Source organism: Rhamphochromis longiceps, linkage group LG7 (genome assembly GCF_057381845.1).
Source record: "Rhamphochromis longiceps isolate RC_006_pf linkage group LG7, R_longiceps_female_GT1.1, whole genome shotgun sequence".
Classification (NCBI taxonomy): Eukaryota; Metazoa; Chordata; class Actinopteri; order Cichliformes; family Cichlidae; genus Rhamphochromis; species Rhamphochromis longiceps.
Genome location: NC_140563.1, coordinates 1,466,566 through 1,486,306, shown reverse-complemented (window position 1 = coordinate 1,486,306; position 19,741 = coordinate 1,466,566). Strand labels below are relative to the sequence as shown.

The 19,741-nt window shown below is 43.9% G+C and overlaps 3 protein-coding genes across 4 annotated transcripts; 2 read left to right on the top strand and 1 right to left on the bottom strand.

Annotated features, from left to right (window-relative positions):
* The first annotated feature begins 1,018 nt into the window (after positions 1 to 1,018).
* Positions 1,019 to 7,478, top strand: LOC146664464 (lathosterol oxidase-like). The gene is made up of 6 exons (XM_085411549.1): positions 1,019 to 1,508; positions 2,209 to 2,424; positions 2,515 to 2,647; positions 5,487 to 5,587; positions 5,943 to 6,071; positions 6,525 to 7,478. Exons 2-6 carry the CDS (start codon positions 2,215 to 2,217, stop codon positions 6,792 to 6,794), a joined length of 843 nt encoding a protein of 280 aa, XP_085267675.1. The 5' UTR covers positions 1,019 to 1,508; positions 2,209 to 2,214; the 3' UTR covers positions 6,795 to 7,478.
* Positions 7,316 to 8,779, bottom strand: anapc13 (anaphase promoting complex subunit 13). The gene is made up of 2 exons (XM_085411551.1): positions 8,565 to 8,779; positions 7,316 to 7,638 (listed from the first exon to the last, which is right to left on the bottom strand). Exons 1-2 carry the CDS (start codon positions 8,661 to 8,663, stop codon positions 7,513 to 7,515), a joined length of 225 nt encoding a protein of 74 aa, XP_085267677.1. The 5' UTR covers positions 8,664 to 8,779; the 3' UTR covers positions 7,316 to 7,512.
* Positions 8,780 to 18,177: 9,398 nt separating this feature from the next.
* Positions 18,178 to 19,708, top strand: pierce1 (piercer of microtubule wall 1). 2 transcript variants are annotated; one of them, XM_085411018.1, is made up of 2 exons: positions 18,178 to 18,608; positions 19,131 to 19,708. In XM_085411018.1, the coding sequence occupies exon 2, from the start codon at positions 19,138 to 19,140 to the stop codon at positions 19,462 to 19,464; it is 327 nt and encodes a 108-aa protein (XP_085267144.1). In that variant the 5' UTR covers positions 18,178 to 18,608; positions 19,131 to 19,137; the 3' UTR covers positions 19,465 to 19,708. The 2 variants fall into 2 exon arrangements, with proteins under 2 accessions (XP_085267144.1, XP_085267143.1); XM_085411017.1 differs by having other exon boundaries at positions 18,366 to 18,608; positions 19,128 to 19,708.
* The last annotated feature ends 33 nt before the right edge of the window (positions 19,709 to 19,741 follow it).

Sequence of the window (19,741 nt, the reverse complement as noted above, 5' to 3'; positions counted from 1 at the left end):
CGCACTGACAGAGGCGAGGCTGCCGGACACTGGCGCCACCGGGCCCTCTGACCACCACCAGTAGACAAACATGGGGTTAGTATCTTGCCCAAGGATATTTGGCATGTAGTCAGGAGGCAGCCTGGGATCCACTGACCTTCTGATTAGTGGCTGACCTGCTCTGCCACCCCCGCCACATGATATAGAGCCAGGAGCAGAACATTTTCATTATTTGAAATTTTAGCCATGTTTTATGAAAAGCCAGCATTTTAACAGCAAACGTGACACAAAGTAAAACAAGAGAGAAGAAAAAAGCTCCACCTTACATGTAAATAACCTGTCATACATCCTTTATGAATACACTGCTTGGATAAATATGCAGTAGTTCCTGTTTTTGTACATGATTCATTTTGGACCCTGGATGTGAGAACTGTCCATTACTCCCTGAAGGTGCTGTTTCAGTCCGGGAGCGCTAGAGGGAGACAGTTACACGTGTATCTACTGGTGGACAAGAATGCATAATATGAAACAACTCAGCTGCAAGTGCAAGTAACTGGTGTTAAAATATTTAAAGGCAGATACCAACAACCCAAATTCAAATGGCACAGGTGGCCTTACGTGCTCTATTTGAACTAGAATGCCTGACTTAATGTGATGGACACACGTTAACGAGCAGTTATAGGAGAGGAAAGTGTGGAAGTGGCATAACAACATCCCCTGTCCTGGTCAGAGCCTCTTTGCAAGTGTTGCTCTGCTCATTCTGAGAAGTGATTACGCTGTCTTAAATTTCATACTCAGTGACTGTCTGCATGTTCTGTCCACCAAGATGTGTGTTTATGTCAAAGGTCAGTAATGCCGACAGACAGACTATACTTTACACTGATGGGATATTCTAACAAAGTGTTAGGCATGCTCCCAGCAAGACTCGCTTCTCTTAACTCTGTGTGTGTGTGTGTGTGTACAGGGCAGACAGCTGAGCTGCTATATTTGATCCTTCCAAGCCCAGCATGGGACAGGGTACATCCACTACACACACGCAAAAATGACATGCTGACCATTGCAAGGGATTTTATTTTGCATTAAAACTGAGATAATACAGCTGAGTTGCTACAATGCACTTTTCACAACTGTGTAGAATATATATATAATATTTAATTCAATGAGCACAGATATTGTGAGAAAATGGTGTCAGCTGAGGAGCGCTCCTGCCGCTGAGCTCTGAGTTATTTGCTGAGCATGCTGGGATCTTGTTCCACCTGGACAGGCATCCACTGAGCACACGGTGTCAACTACCTCGCAAAAAAAAAAAGAAAAAAGAAAGAAAACCGGAGCTTCTCTTGCAGTTTGTGGAGACGGCGGCCTATTGCACGGTAAACCCATGTTAGCAGCGGAGCAGTTTTCCGTATGGGCCACGTGTTCTCTGTTCCAGATGATCTGCTGTTGGACAGACTGTGAGAGGAGGAGTGAGCACTCATCAACTTTCTAGGAAGGTTCTTTCTAATCTGGTGACAGAGCCCATCCTCAAGCAGGTCAGTGCAGCACAAATGATGAATTCAGCAATAAACGCTTCACTAATAATAATTTTTAAATAGTAATGAGATAAAACCTGGAAAGTTGAGGTGGATTTTCTTAAACTGACCGCTGAGATGAAGCTGCAGTAGGTGCACTAAACAACGGTTTGTTTTCAGTCACTGAGTGAAGAGGGTGAGTAGGTGTGAGAAATGCTCATGATTCATGTTGAACCAAACAGATCCAGAACAGCTTTTCGATTACTATAGAAACAAGCTTGAGAGCACTTCTGTAGTCATGCAGGGACGCGGGGAGCAGGTACGTAACGAAAAAGTTCAAATAAAAGATTTAAAAGTGAACAGCTGAGTGTTTTATGCATCAGCCTCGCAGGGGCAGTGTTGGATTTTGTACCAGCACAAACTTATATTTCACTGTCTTATTATTGTTGCTCCTTTTGCAGTATTTCATGCACTTAAATGTGAAATGTGTACATGTGCTCTCTGACAGAGCAGCAATGATACAGATTATCCAGTTTCAAAGCTCTGGCTGAAGCAGCCCTGAGTGTGTGCCGTGCACACCACAGAGCTTAGGCTATTCAATTCTCGCTAAAACATAATAACGTTTCCACTCCACCTAATTTTAGCAAAGCGGGCTGTGATTGGTTTGCTTTCTCTCATGTATGCTAAGAGCACTACGGGACATCATTTACTGTCTTCACAGGCTGCCATGGATCATGTGCTGGACATAGCTGACTGTTACTTCTTCACTCCTTACATTTACCCGGTCTCATGGCCTGAGAGCTGGGCTGTGCGCCAGATTATCAGCCTGTGGGTGGTAACCAACGTGGGAGCTCTGCTGGTTTACCTGGTTTTTGGTGCTCTTAATTTCTACTATGTGTTTGACCATGTGCTCATGAAGCATCCGCAGTTTATTGAGGTAGGCCAGTGGATGGATAGCCAGCTTTGGTACCATTTCCAAACCAAGGTTGTCCTAAACCCCAACTTTGTGCATTTGCTTCACTAACAGCATCAAGTAAGAAAGGAGATCCAGCTGGGAACAGTCTCCATCTTCTGGATGAGTTTTCCCACCGTGGTGCTTTTCTTCTGGGAAGTCAGAGGACACAGCAAACTTCATGACAGCGTCAGTGAAAACTCCCTGGGTGAGAAAACAGTTATTTACATATTATAGCACACGATTCATGTTCGCTCCAGTTAATGTAAAACTAAAAATGAGATTCTCCAAGTGAGCCTACTGTATTTAATGAATGTACTGTTAAAATGCTTATATATGGCTAAAGGCTCAAATCAGAATACTTTATTGATCCCTGGGGGAAATTATTTTTCATTACAGTGCTCCATTATAAACAAACAGTAAAAAAGACAGACAATACACAAGAATAGCACAATATATGCAGGCATATATATCAGGGCTCTAGACTAACCTCTTGCCATGGGCGCACCGGTACGCCTAACTTTAAAAATTTAGGCGCATCGGCACAAAAGTTAGGCGCACTCAAATTTTTCAACCGCATCGCTTAACACCGCAGTTTTACATGTGCACTTTCTTTGGGGGGGAGTCCATACAGACAATATTCATTTCTAAATTATTAACTAACAAACTTGTGCTTAAAGTGCTTTGTCAATATTGTAGAAAATGTTAAACTTAATCATCATCTCGGCTCCTCTGACGACCTGTTTGCTGCTGTCTGGTGCTGACAGGCAGTGTTAGAGGGGACACTCGGGCATTTATTGCAGCATATAATGTGTTTTCTGGACACACTGCTGCTTTTTCAGCATTCAAAGATTGATGACACCGTGTCAGAGCTGGCTATGAATTTCAGACGGATCAGGCCTTAACTTAACAAAAAAGTTATCAATAGTTCTTTTCATCTTTTCTTATTACAGCTACATCCACTCTGTCGGGCCCAGGCTGCTCACTAGGGCTGGGTATCATCACTGATTTCTATAATCCATTCGATTCTGGTTCTCAAAGTCCTGATTCGATTCAACTTAGCCTCAGACAGTCAGAAATATTATAATTCTGATCATTTATCAGCACTGATACACATGAGACCATTAACACCATAATTCCCTCCACACTCACCACCAAGCTGGAGCATCTGGGACTCAGCTCATCTATGTGTCTGTGGATCTCCAACTTCCTAACTGGCAGACCACAGGCAGTAAGGATGGGCGGACATGTCTCAGCCTCCACCACTCTCAGCACTGGAGCCCCCCAGGGGTGTGTTCTGAGCCCCCTGCTGTACTCTTTGTACACATATGACTGTGTGGCCACTACCAGCTCCACCACCATCATCAAGTTTGCTGACGACACCGTCGTGGTGGGCCTGATCTCTGATAACAACGAGACGGCCTACCTGAAGGAGATTAGGAATCTGGAGAACTGGTGCCAGAGGAACAACCTCCTTCTAAACGTCAGTAAGACAAAGGAGCTGATAGTGGACTTCAGCACTAAGCAGGAGAGGAACTACCAGACCCCCGTCATCAACGAGTGCCCAGTGGAGAGAGTGGACAGCTTCAAATACCTCGGAGTTCACATCACGCAGGACCTGTCATGGTCCTGTCACATCAACACCGTGGTGAAAAAGGCCCGACAGCGTCTCTACCACCTCAGATGCTTGAGAGACTTCCAACTGCCCTCCAAGGTGCTCAGGAACTTTTACTCCTGCACCATAGAGAGCATCCTGGCGGGAAACATCTTAACCTGGTTCGGGAACAGCACCATGCAGGACAGACGAGCTCTACAGAGGGTTGTGCGGTCAGCTGAGCGCACCATCCGCTCCGAGCTCCCTGACCTGCACTCAATCTACAGCAGGCGGTGCTGGACCAAGGCCAGGAAGATGGTGAAGGACCTCAGCCATCCCAACAACAGACTGTTCTCTCTGCTGAGGTCAGGAAAGCGATTCCGCTCCCTGAAGACCAACACAGAGAGACTGAGGAGGAGCTTCTTCCCGCAGGCGATACGGTCTCTCAATCACACCACCACACAGTACTGACCCACACATACAGTTCTTACACACACTGGACATTCTGGACATTGTTTTCACTTCATTACTTAAATCACGCTGCTGTTATTGTGTATATGCTGCTGTTATTGTGTATATATTTATTTATATTTCTTCATACATTCTTATATAGTTCTATATTGTGTATTTTGTTGTACAGTTATTTTATTTTCAACTTTAATTTATATATTTTATCTTATTCTCCCAGTTAAATTTACCCTTCATTCTAATTTGTGTTGTACAGTTATTTCATTTTTAACTTTAATTTATATTTTATTCCTTCCTAGTTAAATTTACCCTTTTTAATTTTTCATATTTATTTCCTATCTTATTCATAGCCTTTTCCTTTTTTGTTCTCTTTAGGTCACGAGCAGTTGTCCAAGCATTTCACTACATATCGTACTGTGTATGACTGTGTACGTGACAAATAAAATTTGAATTTGAGACTTCATCAGAATTGTGAACATCACAGCAGACGCCTTTGGGTGAAAGTAACTGAGAATAAAAACACAGAAAAACATGAGGGAGATTTTCCTGGTCTGGCTTTTTATAGCAGATAACCTGAAAAATATTCTGCAATTTTGCATAATTTTAAGAAGTTTAAATTTCTTCAGTATTGAACAGCAGAAATTAGGCTTTCTTGTCCGAGGTCATTTAAGTGAAAAAAGAAGAAGACAGCGCTGTAAACAACGGTATAGTGAGTAGATATCCCTCATATGGTCATCTCAGCTGCACAGCTGTGTTTAGCACAATCGGGTGCTTCTGTGAGGCAGCCAATCAAAAGACAGCTGCCTTAAAGTGAAGGGATGAGATTTAAAGTGCTTTTTTCAGGGAGAGGCGAGTGGCTGCACTAAGGACAAGTATGAAGTGAATGAGCGTGTCCACTTTAAGGCTGCGTGCGATTAACTCACTGAAACTAACCAACCCACAAAGAGTCTGCAAAAATGAAAACTCATGTATGTCTCTGCTCCAGGCTGGTCACGACTGTTCGTAAGCATCACTGGTTTCTTGTTCTTTACTGACATGTGTATATACTGGATTCACCGCGCCATGCACCATCAGAACATTTACAAGGTGAGCTTCAGCATCTGTACTGCCAACCTACACTTGCCCCAGGCAGTCAGTTACCTTTGTCAGTGGGTGGCTTCCTATAATAAAAGGGTCCACCTGCACCAATGAACCCATGAAACAATGATTTCATGACCTTTTGGGCTTCTCAGCACTTTTATGCTCACAGTTGTTTTTACCAAACAGGTTACAGGCTCGGTTTAGCACACAGTAAAACACCGAGCAGCCGAAGGAAACATGTAGAATATTCTTTTACTCTTATAGTTATTTTAACTCCACAGCTTTGACTTCGTTTGTCTTGTGTATCTTCTCATTAAAAGAAAATCTCAGACTTGACACCATTTGTGTTTCTCCCCCTCAGCACTTACATAAGCAGCACCATACCTTCAAGATACCAACACCGTTTGCCAGCCATGCCTTCCACCCACTCGATGGCTTCCTGCAGAGCTTACCGTACCACATCTACCCTTTCATCTTCCCTCTCCACAAGGTGCATATCATCTGCTGTTGCTAGGAAATACTGACATGCCCGATCTGAGGTCAAAGGAGGACCACGCTGTAAACCAGGGGTTGGCAACTCCAGGTCTCGAGGATCCTGCAGGTTTTAGACGTGTCCTTGATCCATAACAGCTGATTTAAATGGCTAAATGACCTCCTCAACATGTCTTGAAGTTCTCCAGAGGCCTGGTATTAAAACTAATCATGTGATTCGGGTGTGTTGACCCAGGGTGAGATCTACAACCTGCAGGACACCGGCCCCCGAGGCCTGGTGTTTGACAACCCTGCTGTAAATCAGGGCTGCATTAAGTTATTGCTATTAAACTGCAGTAAAACGTCTAAGTGACTGGACAAAGTGTATGTTGATACACTGAAACTGAGAAAGTGCACCGTTGTCTTCAAACTGTGAAATGCTTCAGCTGACATGAGTTATTTTAAACTGCAGGTGGTTTACCTCTCCCTCTTTGTCTTCGTCAACATCTGGACCATTTCCATCCATGATGGAGACTACCGCCTTCCAGGCCCGCTGATATTTCTGATTAACGGCGCTGCTCACCATGTTGATCATCACCTGTACTTCAACTACAATTACGGACAATACTTCACACTCTGGGATCGCCTGGGAGGCTCGTACCGACACCCATCGGCGCTGCTGGGGAAGGGACCCCGTGACCAGATTCGCAAGCTGACGACAGAAGCAGCACAGACACAGTGATGATGGACGCTCAGAGCAGAGAGCCATTTCTGGACATTAACAGGCTATTATGCTGCCAATGGTCTAAAGCAGAAGAAAGAGACAGCCGGTACGAAATATGCAGATGCCCTAGCTAGATACTACCCAGGCAGAAGATGAAAATGATAAAGCATAGCAAAATAACACACTGTATGTTAGCAACAGTGTCATAGGGTTAAGTAGTACTACTGGTGTGAATGTAACGAGCACAGATTTGGTGTTACACACAACTGTAGCAGAAAACTGAAAGTTGAATCGATGTGTTTTAAGCATGTTTAAGCATAAGAGCAAACCTTTTCCCCCAATAATTTGGCTGCTTTTATAGTACAGCGACATCCAGTGGCCAGACTACCTGCAAGATAACTCTGGTATTACTGCATGGGTAAAGGTGAGATGATTTTGTTACAAACTCAGGAGACTAGATCTGTTCAAAGCCAGGGCTCCTCGTTATAACGCTGCAGAAATAAGAGCCGTGGTTTAATAAATGCACACACAAACAGGAGGACTATGTGCTCACATTTATCACAGTTTCATAAAGTATAAACAATGTTTATGTTTTACAATAAGAGTGATGGATGGTTCACCACCAAGTAAAAGGCCAATGCGCAGAGAAGATACGGCACATTTGTGTGTCAAAACCGACACAGCGCGCACCACGTCTGTGCATTTTATTTGTACAGTTCGATTCTGTGTTAGTCTTTCAGCTTCCGGTGCTCGGTGTGTTCTCATGTAGGCTCTGCAGGGCGAGGTCTGTCCACTTCATCTCTTGCTCTTTCACAGACTCTGTCGATCCCCCGTTGTCCTGCTCAGCCTCAGGCAACTCACTCTGCAACAAACCAGCATCAGAAACTGGTGATCTGCTGGGATTTTCCCACAAAACCGTAACTTGTGTTTAAGGTAACATACAAATGGGTGAAAATGTGTTGTTGACGTTAGAGATCAGAGGAGAATGTGCAGACAGTTTCAAGCTGATAGGAAGGTGAAGGCAATCCAAGCACGCAGAGCTTTGAACGCACAACACACCATGAAGCAGATGGACTACGGCGGCAGAAGACCACACAGGGTGCTGCTCCGGTCAACTAAGAACGGGAAACTAAAGCCGCAATTCACAAAGGCTCATGAAACTTTGAGAACAGAAGACTGGAAAAATGTTGTTGTTTCTTGTACACGATGTGTTCACGGCACATGTAGTGCAAGTAGGAGATCTGGATCGTGGACGGCCAAATCAACAGCAACTGCGTGATGCTATCATGTCAACATGGTTCAACATCTCAGAAATGTCTCCAGCATCTTGTTGAATCTTCGCTATGACAAATCAGAGAAGTTCTGAAGGCTTTAACCCTGGCAAGGTGTATCTAATGAGTGTATATAGTAGAAAGCAGGTAAGCATGCGCATGTCATCTTCTGTAAACCGAGAACAGGACAGAGAAGTATACCAAAGCAAAATCCCCCCCAAAAACCACGTGTATATTTAAGCTTATGTTCATATCCTCTCATTCTTTTCTATTTTATACTCGAACTCTGTAATATGCAACTTCTGTCGGTGCTCTGCTACTGGAAACTGAACTTCCCGGAGGAACCCACCCGAGGGATTAATAAAGCGCTAATCTAAGTCACTGGCATTAAGTAAAAAGCTGGATATTATGGAGTGTCCTCTCATAAACTGCACTGCTCGGGAACATCCTGCAAAAACATTTCTGCTTCCTGTAATCGTTGGTCCTTGTTGACGTCAACCTTAGCATTAACATTTACCAAAGGAATGGTGACGTCTTCGTACGGCAGCCTGTCTTCCCTCCAGGCATCATCGGTGAGATCCAGGACTCTCCCATCCCGTTGGATTTCACTGTCCATCCTCCCGCCGAGACACAGCCGGCTGCCAACTAGCCTCAACAGCAGGGGAGCAACAGGACCCCAGATTTACGTCCGAGAACAACGCCGTTGCTGTTTGAGAAGAGCAGTCGCAGTAATTCTACGTACCCCGTTGACACGTGCTGATGACGCAGTGAATGGCGCCTTTACGTGCAGTGGAAAAATACGAATCTGACGAGTTGTACTAGCAGGAGATCCAATACAATTTCTCGAAACCACAGATTGTATATATGCAGTACATTATATGCAGTATATATGTATGTTTATGTGCAGCCATTGGTCCAAATATGTGAACTTACACAAGAGCAACATTTAGACTGCTACGTGGCATTTATGCTCCACAGTATACAGCCTTGTATGCCACCTGAAGGCAAGTTTAGCCCATCAGGAGTTATTTTAGAGTATTATCTAAATGACCTGATTCACTGATCATTGGGACCCAAAAACTGTATGCAGAAAATGGTCAGTCACCATTCAAGTCCTTGCTTTGTCACAGCCCTCCCACATATTTAAAGTGACGATTAGTTGAGTTTCATGTCTCTGTCTTCTACCACATGCATGCATGCATGTGTGTCTATGGTTATTTAGTGCCCCATGGGTTGTGGTATGTTCTATATTTTGGTGAGCAACACATACCGTCACTCTTTCTCCATTGATCATTTTGCACTTAAGATCATGCAATATCAAACAGTGACCACACACTGTGGTTTCTTTTGGTTTCTTGTTATTGTTTTTTATGTCTTCCTTTATTTGACCGCCAGACTGCCTGATTTTTATCTCTGACAGCAAAGCAAAAAAACCTGCTTTTCACATCTAATCTGTATTTTTCTTCTTCTCAGTCTTCTAATCAGGCCTCTTTATGTTGTGATATAACTTGGTTTACTCTGATTAGTGTTTGCTTGTGAGACTGTCCAGAGCATGTCTGAGAGGAGGCAGGCAGCAGCATTACATCTGACATATGAGACTCTTGTATGAGTTCAGGGAGATGTTTGAAGAGAGGAATAAGGTGGTGCTGTGTTTAAGGTACCTGATGGAAAATAGTGCTCATACTTGAATGTTAATTATTAGTATAGCGAGCTGGGGGATACTATTAAATATTTTAAGGTAGATTTGAACCAAAGTTCGGAAATATAGGCAAGTTATTACGTTTTTTTGGGTTTGTTTTTGTTTTTGCCAGGGCCAATATCTGTCAGTAGCTGTAATTATTTCTTTAAACTATGTCCAGCTTCTGATGACAGAGTGTTCTGAAGGAAGGAAGGTTCAGGGCTGAAGCAATCAGCATCATGGGCTCATCCGGTTAGAATAAGAAAAAGCAGCCATCTAATTCAGAATTATTCTCAGGGTTCTCCTTTTATTCTCAAATAAATAAGGCAAAGAAGGAAGGAAACAAAGACACACATGGACTGCCAATGCTGAAAGAAAACAGAGATTTAAGTTACTCATTACCTTAAACAATACATAAATTAAAAACCCAAACAGAACCTCACCTCAGCTGCCGCCCCATGCGGAAGTGAGGAAAGAGTGAGCCAAAAGTGAATGCAGTCCTTATATACTGTGTGACATATAATGTGTGACAGGTGAGTGCAATCAAGGACAAGCACCACACCCAATCAAAGGTGAGAGAACTAAACAAGGTGCATCTGGTGCAGTGAGTGGGTGTGCTGGGATGTGCTAAAAGGTGGGTCTCTACAACAGCTGCCCCCATATTTCTAGTGAGAAATATGTTGATATGATCAGGATCAGTCTTCGTCAGGAAGCGGGGGCAGGGGGATCAGACAGGAGACAGGGCGGATATAGGTTTTATCCTGTACCAGGACCTCCACAGTTCTGATGCGGTCATCTGGGCTTTTCAGCAAGCGTGTAACTCTTCCTACAAGCCAAAGGGCTCGTGGAAGGTGTGAATCCATAATCATGACAACAGAGTTCAATGTGAGATCTGGGTACTCCTTCTGCCATTTGGGTCTTCTTTGGAGGGATGGTAGATAGTCCTTTATGAAGTGCCGCCAGAAGTGATCTGCCAATATTTGTGTATGTCGCCATCGTCGTCGACCTAGGAGGTCAGAATCAGAATAGGATACTAAGGGAAGTGACGAATCATGTCGGCCCATAATGAGAAGGTTTGGGGTTATGGGGTCAATATCCGCAATGTCTGAGGATACATAGCCTAGGGGTTTTGAGTTAAGAATGCCTTCAATCTCAATTAGGACTGTTCTTAGGACCTCTTCAGTGACCATTTGGGCCCCAATGGTCCTCTTCAGAGCATTCTTCACAGAACGTATCTCCCTCTCCCAGGCTCCACCGAAATGGGGTGCATGCGGGGGATTGAATTTGAAATGGATTCTTTTAGTCATCAGGACCGGCTGTAGAGTCGGAGCAAGGTTGTTAAAGGCTGCCCGTAGTTCCTTATCTCCTCCTTTGAAGTTAGTTCCTTGATCACATAGAATTTCCAGGGGTGTTCCTCGTCGAGAAATGAATCGTTGGAGGGCCATGAGGAAGGAGTCGGTATCCATGCTGTTCAGGAGGTCAAGATGTATACACCGAGTGGTGAGACATTTGAATATTATTCCCCACCTTTTCTCCGATCTGCGGCCTGTCTTGACCTTGTATGGTCCAAAGCAGTCTATTCCTGTGGAGTAGAAAGGTGGTTTGAATAACCTAAGACGAGCAGCAGGCAAGTCTGACATTTTTGGAATGATGGGCTGTGCTCTCCATTTCTGACATGCAGCGCAGCTATACTGATGCCTGCGTACTGCTTCCCTTCCTCTGAGAATCCAGAATTTCCGACGTAGTTCAGCAAAAAGTCTTTCTGAACCAGCATGATGCAGTTTGTCATCATAATTTTGTATGATCAGTTTGGTCACTGGATGAGCAGGATCAAGTACTATTGGGTGAATGACGTTCAATTCCAAGTCTGGGCTTTGCCGTAATCGGCCTCCTACATGGATAAGTCCAGAATTCCTGCACAACACTGGTGACAAACACAATAGACGGCTGTCGGATGAAAGAGGTTTGTCTGACTGTAAACGGGCCAAATCTTCACCGAAACTGTCCAGTTGTGCCTGACGAAGGATTTCTTGTTCTGCTGTTTGATACTCAACTGCAGAAGGAATGTTACCCTTTTGGTTGGAGAGTGAACGAGCCGTGAAATCCAATAGCTCTTGATAGGTTCTGAAGCTGGGTGTGTATGTATGGGAGGGTATACTGACAATACCAAAAAAGTAGGATTTCTTTAACTCAGTCTGATCATCATCAGGATGGAGATCTGTAACTGTGGGCCAGTTATTTGGAGGTTCATGCAGAAACGAGGGACCCTCAGTCCACCTGTTTGGGCTAAGGAACTCTTTCAGGGATTTACCTCTCGTAACATCATCAGCAGGATTTGTGGCTGAATTGATGTATCTCCAGTCTTGACTGTTTGTGAGGTTTTGAATTTCTGAGACTCTGGCTCCTACGAATACCTTGAAACGGCAGGAATCTGACTGAAGCCAGTGAAGTACAGTTGTCGAGTCAGACCAAAGGGTGGTAGTCCTGACTGGTAAGGTGAGTTCTGTTTGTATGAGCTCACAGAGGCGTGCGCCTAGTAGGGCTGCGCATAGCTCCAGTCTGGGTATTGTTAAATGCCGTTTAGGAGCAACACGTGAGCGAGCTAACAAGAAACTCAGTTCTACATGGCCTTCAAGATCATCTGATCTCAAATATGCGACAGCACCATATGCTCGCTCCGAAGCATCACAGAAGATATGAATGTCTCGAACTGTGGTAGAAACATCCATTTCCTTAGAAGTATAGCAACGTGGGATGGCAATTTGTGGGAGATAACAAAGTTCTTCTTCCCAGGACTTCCATGCCTCTAAGAGGTCGTGTGGAAGGGAAGGGTCGTCCCAATCTCTCTCTTTTCTCCATAGCTCTTGCACCAAGGTTTTGGCGCGTGTTGTGAATGGGAGTAAGTAGCCTAATGGGTCATACAGACGAGCAAGTACTGCATAGATACGACGCATTGTGGTGGGATGTGAGGCTAGAGTTCTGTATTTATAGGCAAACAAATCAGTCTCACAATTCCACAATAATCCTAATGTGCGTTCATGTGGGCCAGATGGCTTGTCTTCAGTCAGGCAAAGTTCATTACTTGCCGTTCTTACCACAGATGGTAGATGGCTAATCACAACAGGATTATTGCTGGCCCACTGGCGAAGGTCGAAGCCTCCTTCTGATAGATGGTTTCTTAATTTGTCTAGGAGTGTTCGAGCTAACTCTGCTGATGGAAAACTCTGCAGGCAGTTATCAACATAGAAACACTGCATTACTGAAGACTGCACATCTTTGTCAGATTGATATTCCTTCACATGTTTCTGCAGTGCATAGATTGCACAACAAGGGCTGCAGGTCGTACCAAAGGGGAGTACCTGCCACTCATACACTGAAGGGGGAGCTGCTTTGTTCATGTCACGCCACAGGAATCGGAGGAGTGGTTTATCAGGAGGCAGAAGACGGACTTGGTGAAACATGCCTTTGATATCGCCACTTATTGCCACTGAATGTTCCCTAAAACGCAACAAAACACCGAGAAGTGTTGGGCCTAGGATTGGTCCTGGCAACAGGTACTTATTGAGACACTGACCTTGAAATGTGAAAGAGCAGTCAAAGACTATGCGATCTTTATTGTTGTGACTTGTCATATGATGAGGGATATACCAGGTTTCTTTGCTATTGTGCATCTCCTCCGGGCTAAGTTTGACTACATAGCCTGCTTGCTCCAATTTCAAAATCTGATCCTTGTAAGACATGGCTTTGTCAGGATCTTTAGCTAACCGAGCCTCAGTGTTGCGGAGTCTAGACATGATTACATTTGGAGGGACATTCAAAGGAGGAAAGTTTGCCATCCGAAGAAGAGGAGTGGCGTAGCGATTAACACCATTGATCTCAACCCTTTTTGTGGCCTGTTCAAGGAGTTCCAGTGCCAGTTGATCTTGCTTTGATCGGATCACAGATTTCTCACTGTATTCAGGTAAAGTGTCTAGTTGCCATAGCTTCTCAACATGATAACGCAGTACATCTGCAGATGAACTGAGAGATGTGAACAAACACTGCACGTGCTCTGTACTGCTCTGGGGATGAAAATCTGTGATCGGACCTTGAAGTGTCCATCCTAATTGGGTTTTAACTCCTGCAGGAGACCCATATGGTCCCTGTCTCAATGGAGCAGTAGGCGTGATGAGGTGAGTATGATCTGAGCCTATGAGCAGGAGTGGCGCTGCTTTATTAATAATGGGTAATGGGATACCTTGAAGATGCTTGTATCTCCGTTGGAGAGATGATACAGGGTAGGTGTGGTCTGAAAGTGCTAGGTGACTTGCAGTGAAGGCATTATTAATTGTGTAGGTTTTCTCTGGGTGTGCGATGGGTGAGATTTTGAAACTTACGGAAGAACCATGAATAGTTTCAACTTCTTGACGGACCGTTCTAAGTGATAATCTCTCTGCTTCCCCAGTTAGGTTGAGATGCTGTGCAGCTGATGTCAGAAGAATGGTACGCTGGGAGCCATCGTCAAGTACTGCATATGTTTCAAGGGTTCTTTTGCCGTTTCGCAGGAGCACTTTCACGACCTTTAAAAGGACACTAGGACAATCACTAGGTCTATCAAAGTACAGTGTCCTCACTACAGGATTAGTTTCAGTTTTAGATCTCTTATTTACATCACATAGGATCTGTAGATGTAGTCCCATACAGGTGGCACATGCTTTCCTCAGGTCACACTTTGCGGCCTGATGAGTCCTAGCACAACGCCAACACCGTTTGTTTGCTTTTATCCAGTTTATTTTCTCATCCTTTGTCTTCTGAATGAACTCGGGACACTTACTAATGTGGTGTTCAGGTGAGCGGCAATATGCACATGTTGCCTTAGTTATGATGGGTTGTGCTGCCTGTACAGGATCATCAGATGTATTTGCCCCATGTAATATTGTTGTAAGTGGAGAGGTGTACTTACGGGCAGGTCGTGGCTGGTTGAAGGATGAAACAGGACTGGCCTTCCTTGGTTGACACTTGCATTCCATTTGCAACCAGGATGAGAACAAAGGCAAAGTATACGTCATTTCTCCCTGTTCCCTGTAAACATGCCGTTTGAAGCGACTGAAATGCTCTGCAGGCAACTTCGCTAACAAGCGATCGACATGGGAGCCACAGTCTAGTTCTGCACGTCCTTGTTCTCCCATAGTGCTAAGCAACCCAACTAAAGCCTGTACACGAAGAGCAAAATTATCAAGACTCTGACCATCACCTGCTCTGATAGGAGGCAGTTCCAGTATATTCTTTAGCTCTTTCAATGCCAGCTGTCTTGGTTGCCCATAACGCTCATCAAGGGCTTTGATGGCTTGAGTGTATGGGTCAGGAGCGTAGGAAAAGGCAAGAGCTAATCGTTTAGCTTGGTCTACTTTGAGGTGATCAAGAAGGACGTGATATTTGAAGTGCTCTGTCTCATGAGGATCAAGAAGGTTTGTAAGGGCCATCCGTAACATCCTGTATTGCATTTCGTCTTCTCTACTAAGGTCTGGAAACGAAGGACCTTCAAGCTTATATACATGTGTTCTCGTGCTAGAGGAGTGACCCGAGCTAGCAGTACCAGGTATCAAAGGTTTCTGTTCATATGAGGCATTGTATGTAGCTGGTTGCTGCTCTAAAGGAGGGCAATATTTGTGGTCAGATATGCGAATGAGAGGTTGAACAGGGTCTTCAGCTAAAGGAACAGCAGGTTGAACACATGAGATCTGGTGGGGATCCTGCCGTGATAAGGCCAGGAAATCAAAGGGAGTCTCATCTTCTGTAGCAAGGACTGGTCTAGGCAAACCAGTTGAAGGGATTGCAGCATCTAGTATTGTTGAATTAGGTAAAGGATGGCTGGCAGCTGTAACTAAGCCAGACTGACGGCTAATCTGCGGGGGCTGGAAGGGTGATTGACAGGTTACTGTATCAATCACTGGGAGCTGCTCATGTTGTTGATGTGTTTGAGGACTGGCTCGTAAACTGCATACAGATTTGATTCCATCAGATGAGACTGTGCGAATGGAAGATCTGGAGCTACGAGAATGGGAAGGAGATGATTGAATCATAAATTGCCTAATCTCCCTCATTGTTGTCAGGAGTTCCCTCATGACCTCATCTTGGTTGGTGGGTAAAGGAGCAGGGGATGTTTCTGGTTGTCTTTCTGACTCTCCGATAGGATCCTGCAGCCCATGTGTGTCTTTATCACTGTGCTGACATTCAGTTTGGCTCTGTCTCACATGTAGCTCTTCTAGCTCCAGGATACTGAACATCATACTGCTGCAGGTAGGCAGGAGGTCGACTATCACGACTGGATCTTCTCAAACCTTCCGTCAATGGCTGCTTTGAATCCATGACGCTAATACCACTCCGGCTCGGAGGACCATGTTCTGAAGGAAGGAAGGTTCAGGGCTGAAGCAATCAGCATCATGGGCTCATCCGGTTAGAATAAGAAAAAGCAGCCATCTAATTCAGAATTATTCTCAGGGTTCTCCTTTTATTCTCAAATAAATAAGGCAAAGAAGGAAGGAAACAAAGACACACATGGACTGCCAATGCTGAAAGAAAACAGAGATTTAAGTAGTGATGGCCCGCTTGAAGCTGACGCTCCGGAGCGTGTGTCGAAAAAAACAACACACTGGTTCAGAAGCACTGTGTCGAGGCTTGCTTCGTTTGGCAAAAGTCACGTGACCAGTGACGTCCGAAGCTTCATTGCGCACGTAACTGCTTCGGTACCTGATTCAAACGGATATAAGGAAGTGAATCATCCACGGGATTCGTGGAGTGTGTTAATGGTGACAGATAGCGACGAGGTGATCATTCCACTGACAGATATGGAGCCAGCGAGGAAGAGAGGACGTTCTGGCGTGTGGGAATATTTTGAGTTGATTTTGCTCAATTCATTTTATCTGCCGAAGTGAAAAACTTGAAATGTCCAAAATCATGTTTTCATAATGGAAATATCATTACAGCATATGACTTTAGGAACACTTCCATGTGAATTAAAGCTAATGAAGACTACAAAAATGTATTTGACACTATACGTACATTACATTGCTACAGTTTAGAAAATCATTTTGTTTATTGTTTTTAGGTGATAGTCTGCAGGACCCAGGAATACCTGCATATCTACCAGCTTGCAGTGTGGTTCCTGCACTCCACAGCCTCTTCTGTTCCATGCAAGTGGATTTTCTCCAGGGCAGGAGAAACTACTTCTAAGAAAAGAAACAGACTCAGCCAGCGCACAGTAACACTAATCCTCTTTTTAAATGTAAATAACAAAAGGGCTACCTTACATAGATCATGTTTTTACTTTGCAAGTTCTTGATTAGGGGTGGGTTTTGACTATGCTTTTCTGATTACAATCCATGCTAAATTGAATAAAGTGATATTGATTCATTACAATCCTGTGTCGATTTGTAAATTAACGTTATTATGCCTGAAACGCCAGCATCTCAGGTTAAACCTCACAACATGTCGTCAAACACCATACAGCTAAAACAGTAACTGGGAGCAGGTTTACGGATTCTGCATACAAACGTGAACACAGAGCGCGGACCCGACGCGTCAGAATCAGATTTTGATGTGTCGTCGGGTCCGCGCTGTGTTTGCCTCTTTTTTTTTCGCTGGCTTCTGCAGCTGCAGGTTTCATAACTCTGTTTACATCTCTAATTAAGTCTCACATGTGTCAGCTTTCTTTTAATAGATACGAAATTATGGATATATACTGTTAAATGATCAGACTTGTAATATTTCTGACTGAGGCAAAACTTTCCAGATTCCAATCAAATTGAATCGGATCCTGTATCGAATCAAAATGATTCTACAAATCAGTGACGATGCAGCCGTACTCAGCTCCCTAAGCATTTTCCCTTTCCAGTTCACAATCAATCCCACCCCTAGGTCAAAAATATGTATAGGACAATTGGCCTAATCTAATATTTTGTATGAACCTGTCCAGCTGTCCAGTGATTAAACGACAAGTAGATGGAGGCAGGACTTCACAGCAGGGGCATACTCCATAATGTGCTGTGCAGTCTCATATGTATATTATATATATTGCTCACTTATTGTATTTACCAACATCAAGGAGTTATGAGCAGAGAAAGGTCACACCATAGTGCATGTTTAAATAGGGAAAGTTTATTGATCAAAATGTATTACGCAAATACGCATTAAATTTTTTCAGCCCCCCAATCGAAAAAACAAAACCAATTACATGTTCAAAGCAACGGAACGGTGGCCCAATATCGGAGAGGACTCCACTCTTGAGTGAGCAGTGATGATTGAGCAGTCCGTTTTATTTTGCAGATTCAAGCTGCTCTTCAAAATTTTCACCACCAGATGTCACCGGAGAGGACTGTGTTGAAAAGCTTCGAGTAATGAACCGTTTTTCAATACAAGCTTCAGTGCTTCGGAAAGCTTCATTTGGCCATCACTAGATTTAAGTTACTCATTACCTTAAACAATACATAAATTAAAAACCCAAACAGAACCTCACCTCAGCTGCCGCCCCATGTGGAAGTGAGGAAAGAGTGAGCCAAAAGTGAATGCAGTCCTTATATACTGTGTGACATATAATGTGTGACAGGTGAGTGCAATCAAGGACAAGCACCACACCCAATCAAAGGTGAGAGAACTAAACAAGGTGCATCTGGTGCAGTGAGTGGGTGTGCTGGGATGTGCTAAAAGGTGGGTCTCTACAACAACAGAGAGTCTTTTTTTTCCAGTACAAAAGAGTCGGAGCCCCATCCTCTCGCGCTTTCTTTGAAAGTCTCGTGAGATTATGTGAGGTCAAGCGCCTGGGTCGTCATTGCTATGGTAACCACATGTTTCTCTGTCTTCAACCCGTGACCAGTCGGTGTATTTTGTTGAGTTCACGAATCTAAGGTAATTATATGAATCACATCGTAGTTTGGAAACAAAAACGCTTCAGTCAAGCAATAAAAAAACCCAGTGGCGCGAAATTTAGCGCTAGATAGTGAAGTTAAAAGAAATGAATAGACATGAATCACAAAGATCGCTGGACCGCTCTATGCTCGAAAATAATTTAACTGTAATCACTGAAATATATATATATATATATATATAATCTTAAATCCGTGTAAAACTAATACCCGCTATATGCAACTCTCCATTGACCATTAGTGAGTCCATATACACCTGGTCAGAGGGCCCGGTGGCGCCAGTGTCCGGCAGCCTCGCCTCTGTCAGTGCGCCCCAGGGTGGCTGTGGCTACAATGTAGCTGCCATCACCAGTGTGTGAATGTGTGTGTGAATGGGTGGATGACTGGATATGTAAAGCGCTTTGGGGTCCTCAGGGACTAGTAAAGCGCTATATAAATACAGGCCATTTAATGTAAATGTGTAAATAATCTCCTAAATCGTTTCCCCCTCCTTTTTTAATAGAAGATCAACAATGCCTGTTTCTCCAGAGCAGCAGGCAGAAGATGCCAAAACATCAACCAGTCCCGGAAACCCAGTTTTTACCTGCGTGATTACTCCACAAGCAAAAGATCTGATGTCTGCAGGGGGAACAAAGCTCGAAAGCATCATGTATAAGACCACATCCGCCGACTACGGTCGCCTCCCTCCAACCTTTGAAAGCTCTCCGTGCACTTTCCACCCCAAATCACAAAGGTTCACCGAAGTGCTGAGGAAGACCGGGATGTATCGGAACTACTCCTTTAATACATCCCTGGACCGCAGCAGGGTGTGTGACTGCTTTGCAGGACATGTCTTTTGAGAAAAAAAAAAGAAGCATAAATCTCAAATGTAACGACTGCAGTATTCAATATCTGCACATGTGTGAAATTAAATGACATTGTTTAGCATGTGTGTTGATGTTTTTGTTTTCCTAGGCGTTTGATTTATTTGTCTTAACCTGTTAATATTATATGTATATATTATTTTGAACCTCAGATGAATTATAAACACATAGGTAGTCCATCTGGCATTACTAAATAGATAAAATATCCTTAATTGATGTTTCGGAGAGTAAAAAAAAAAAAGAAATCTTTCTT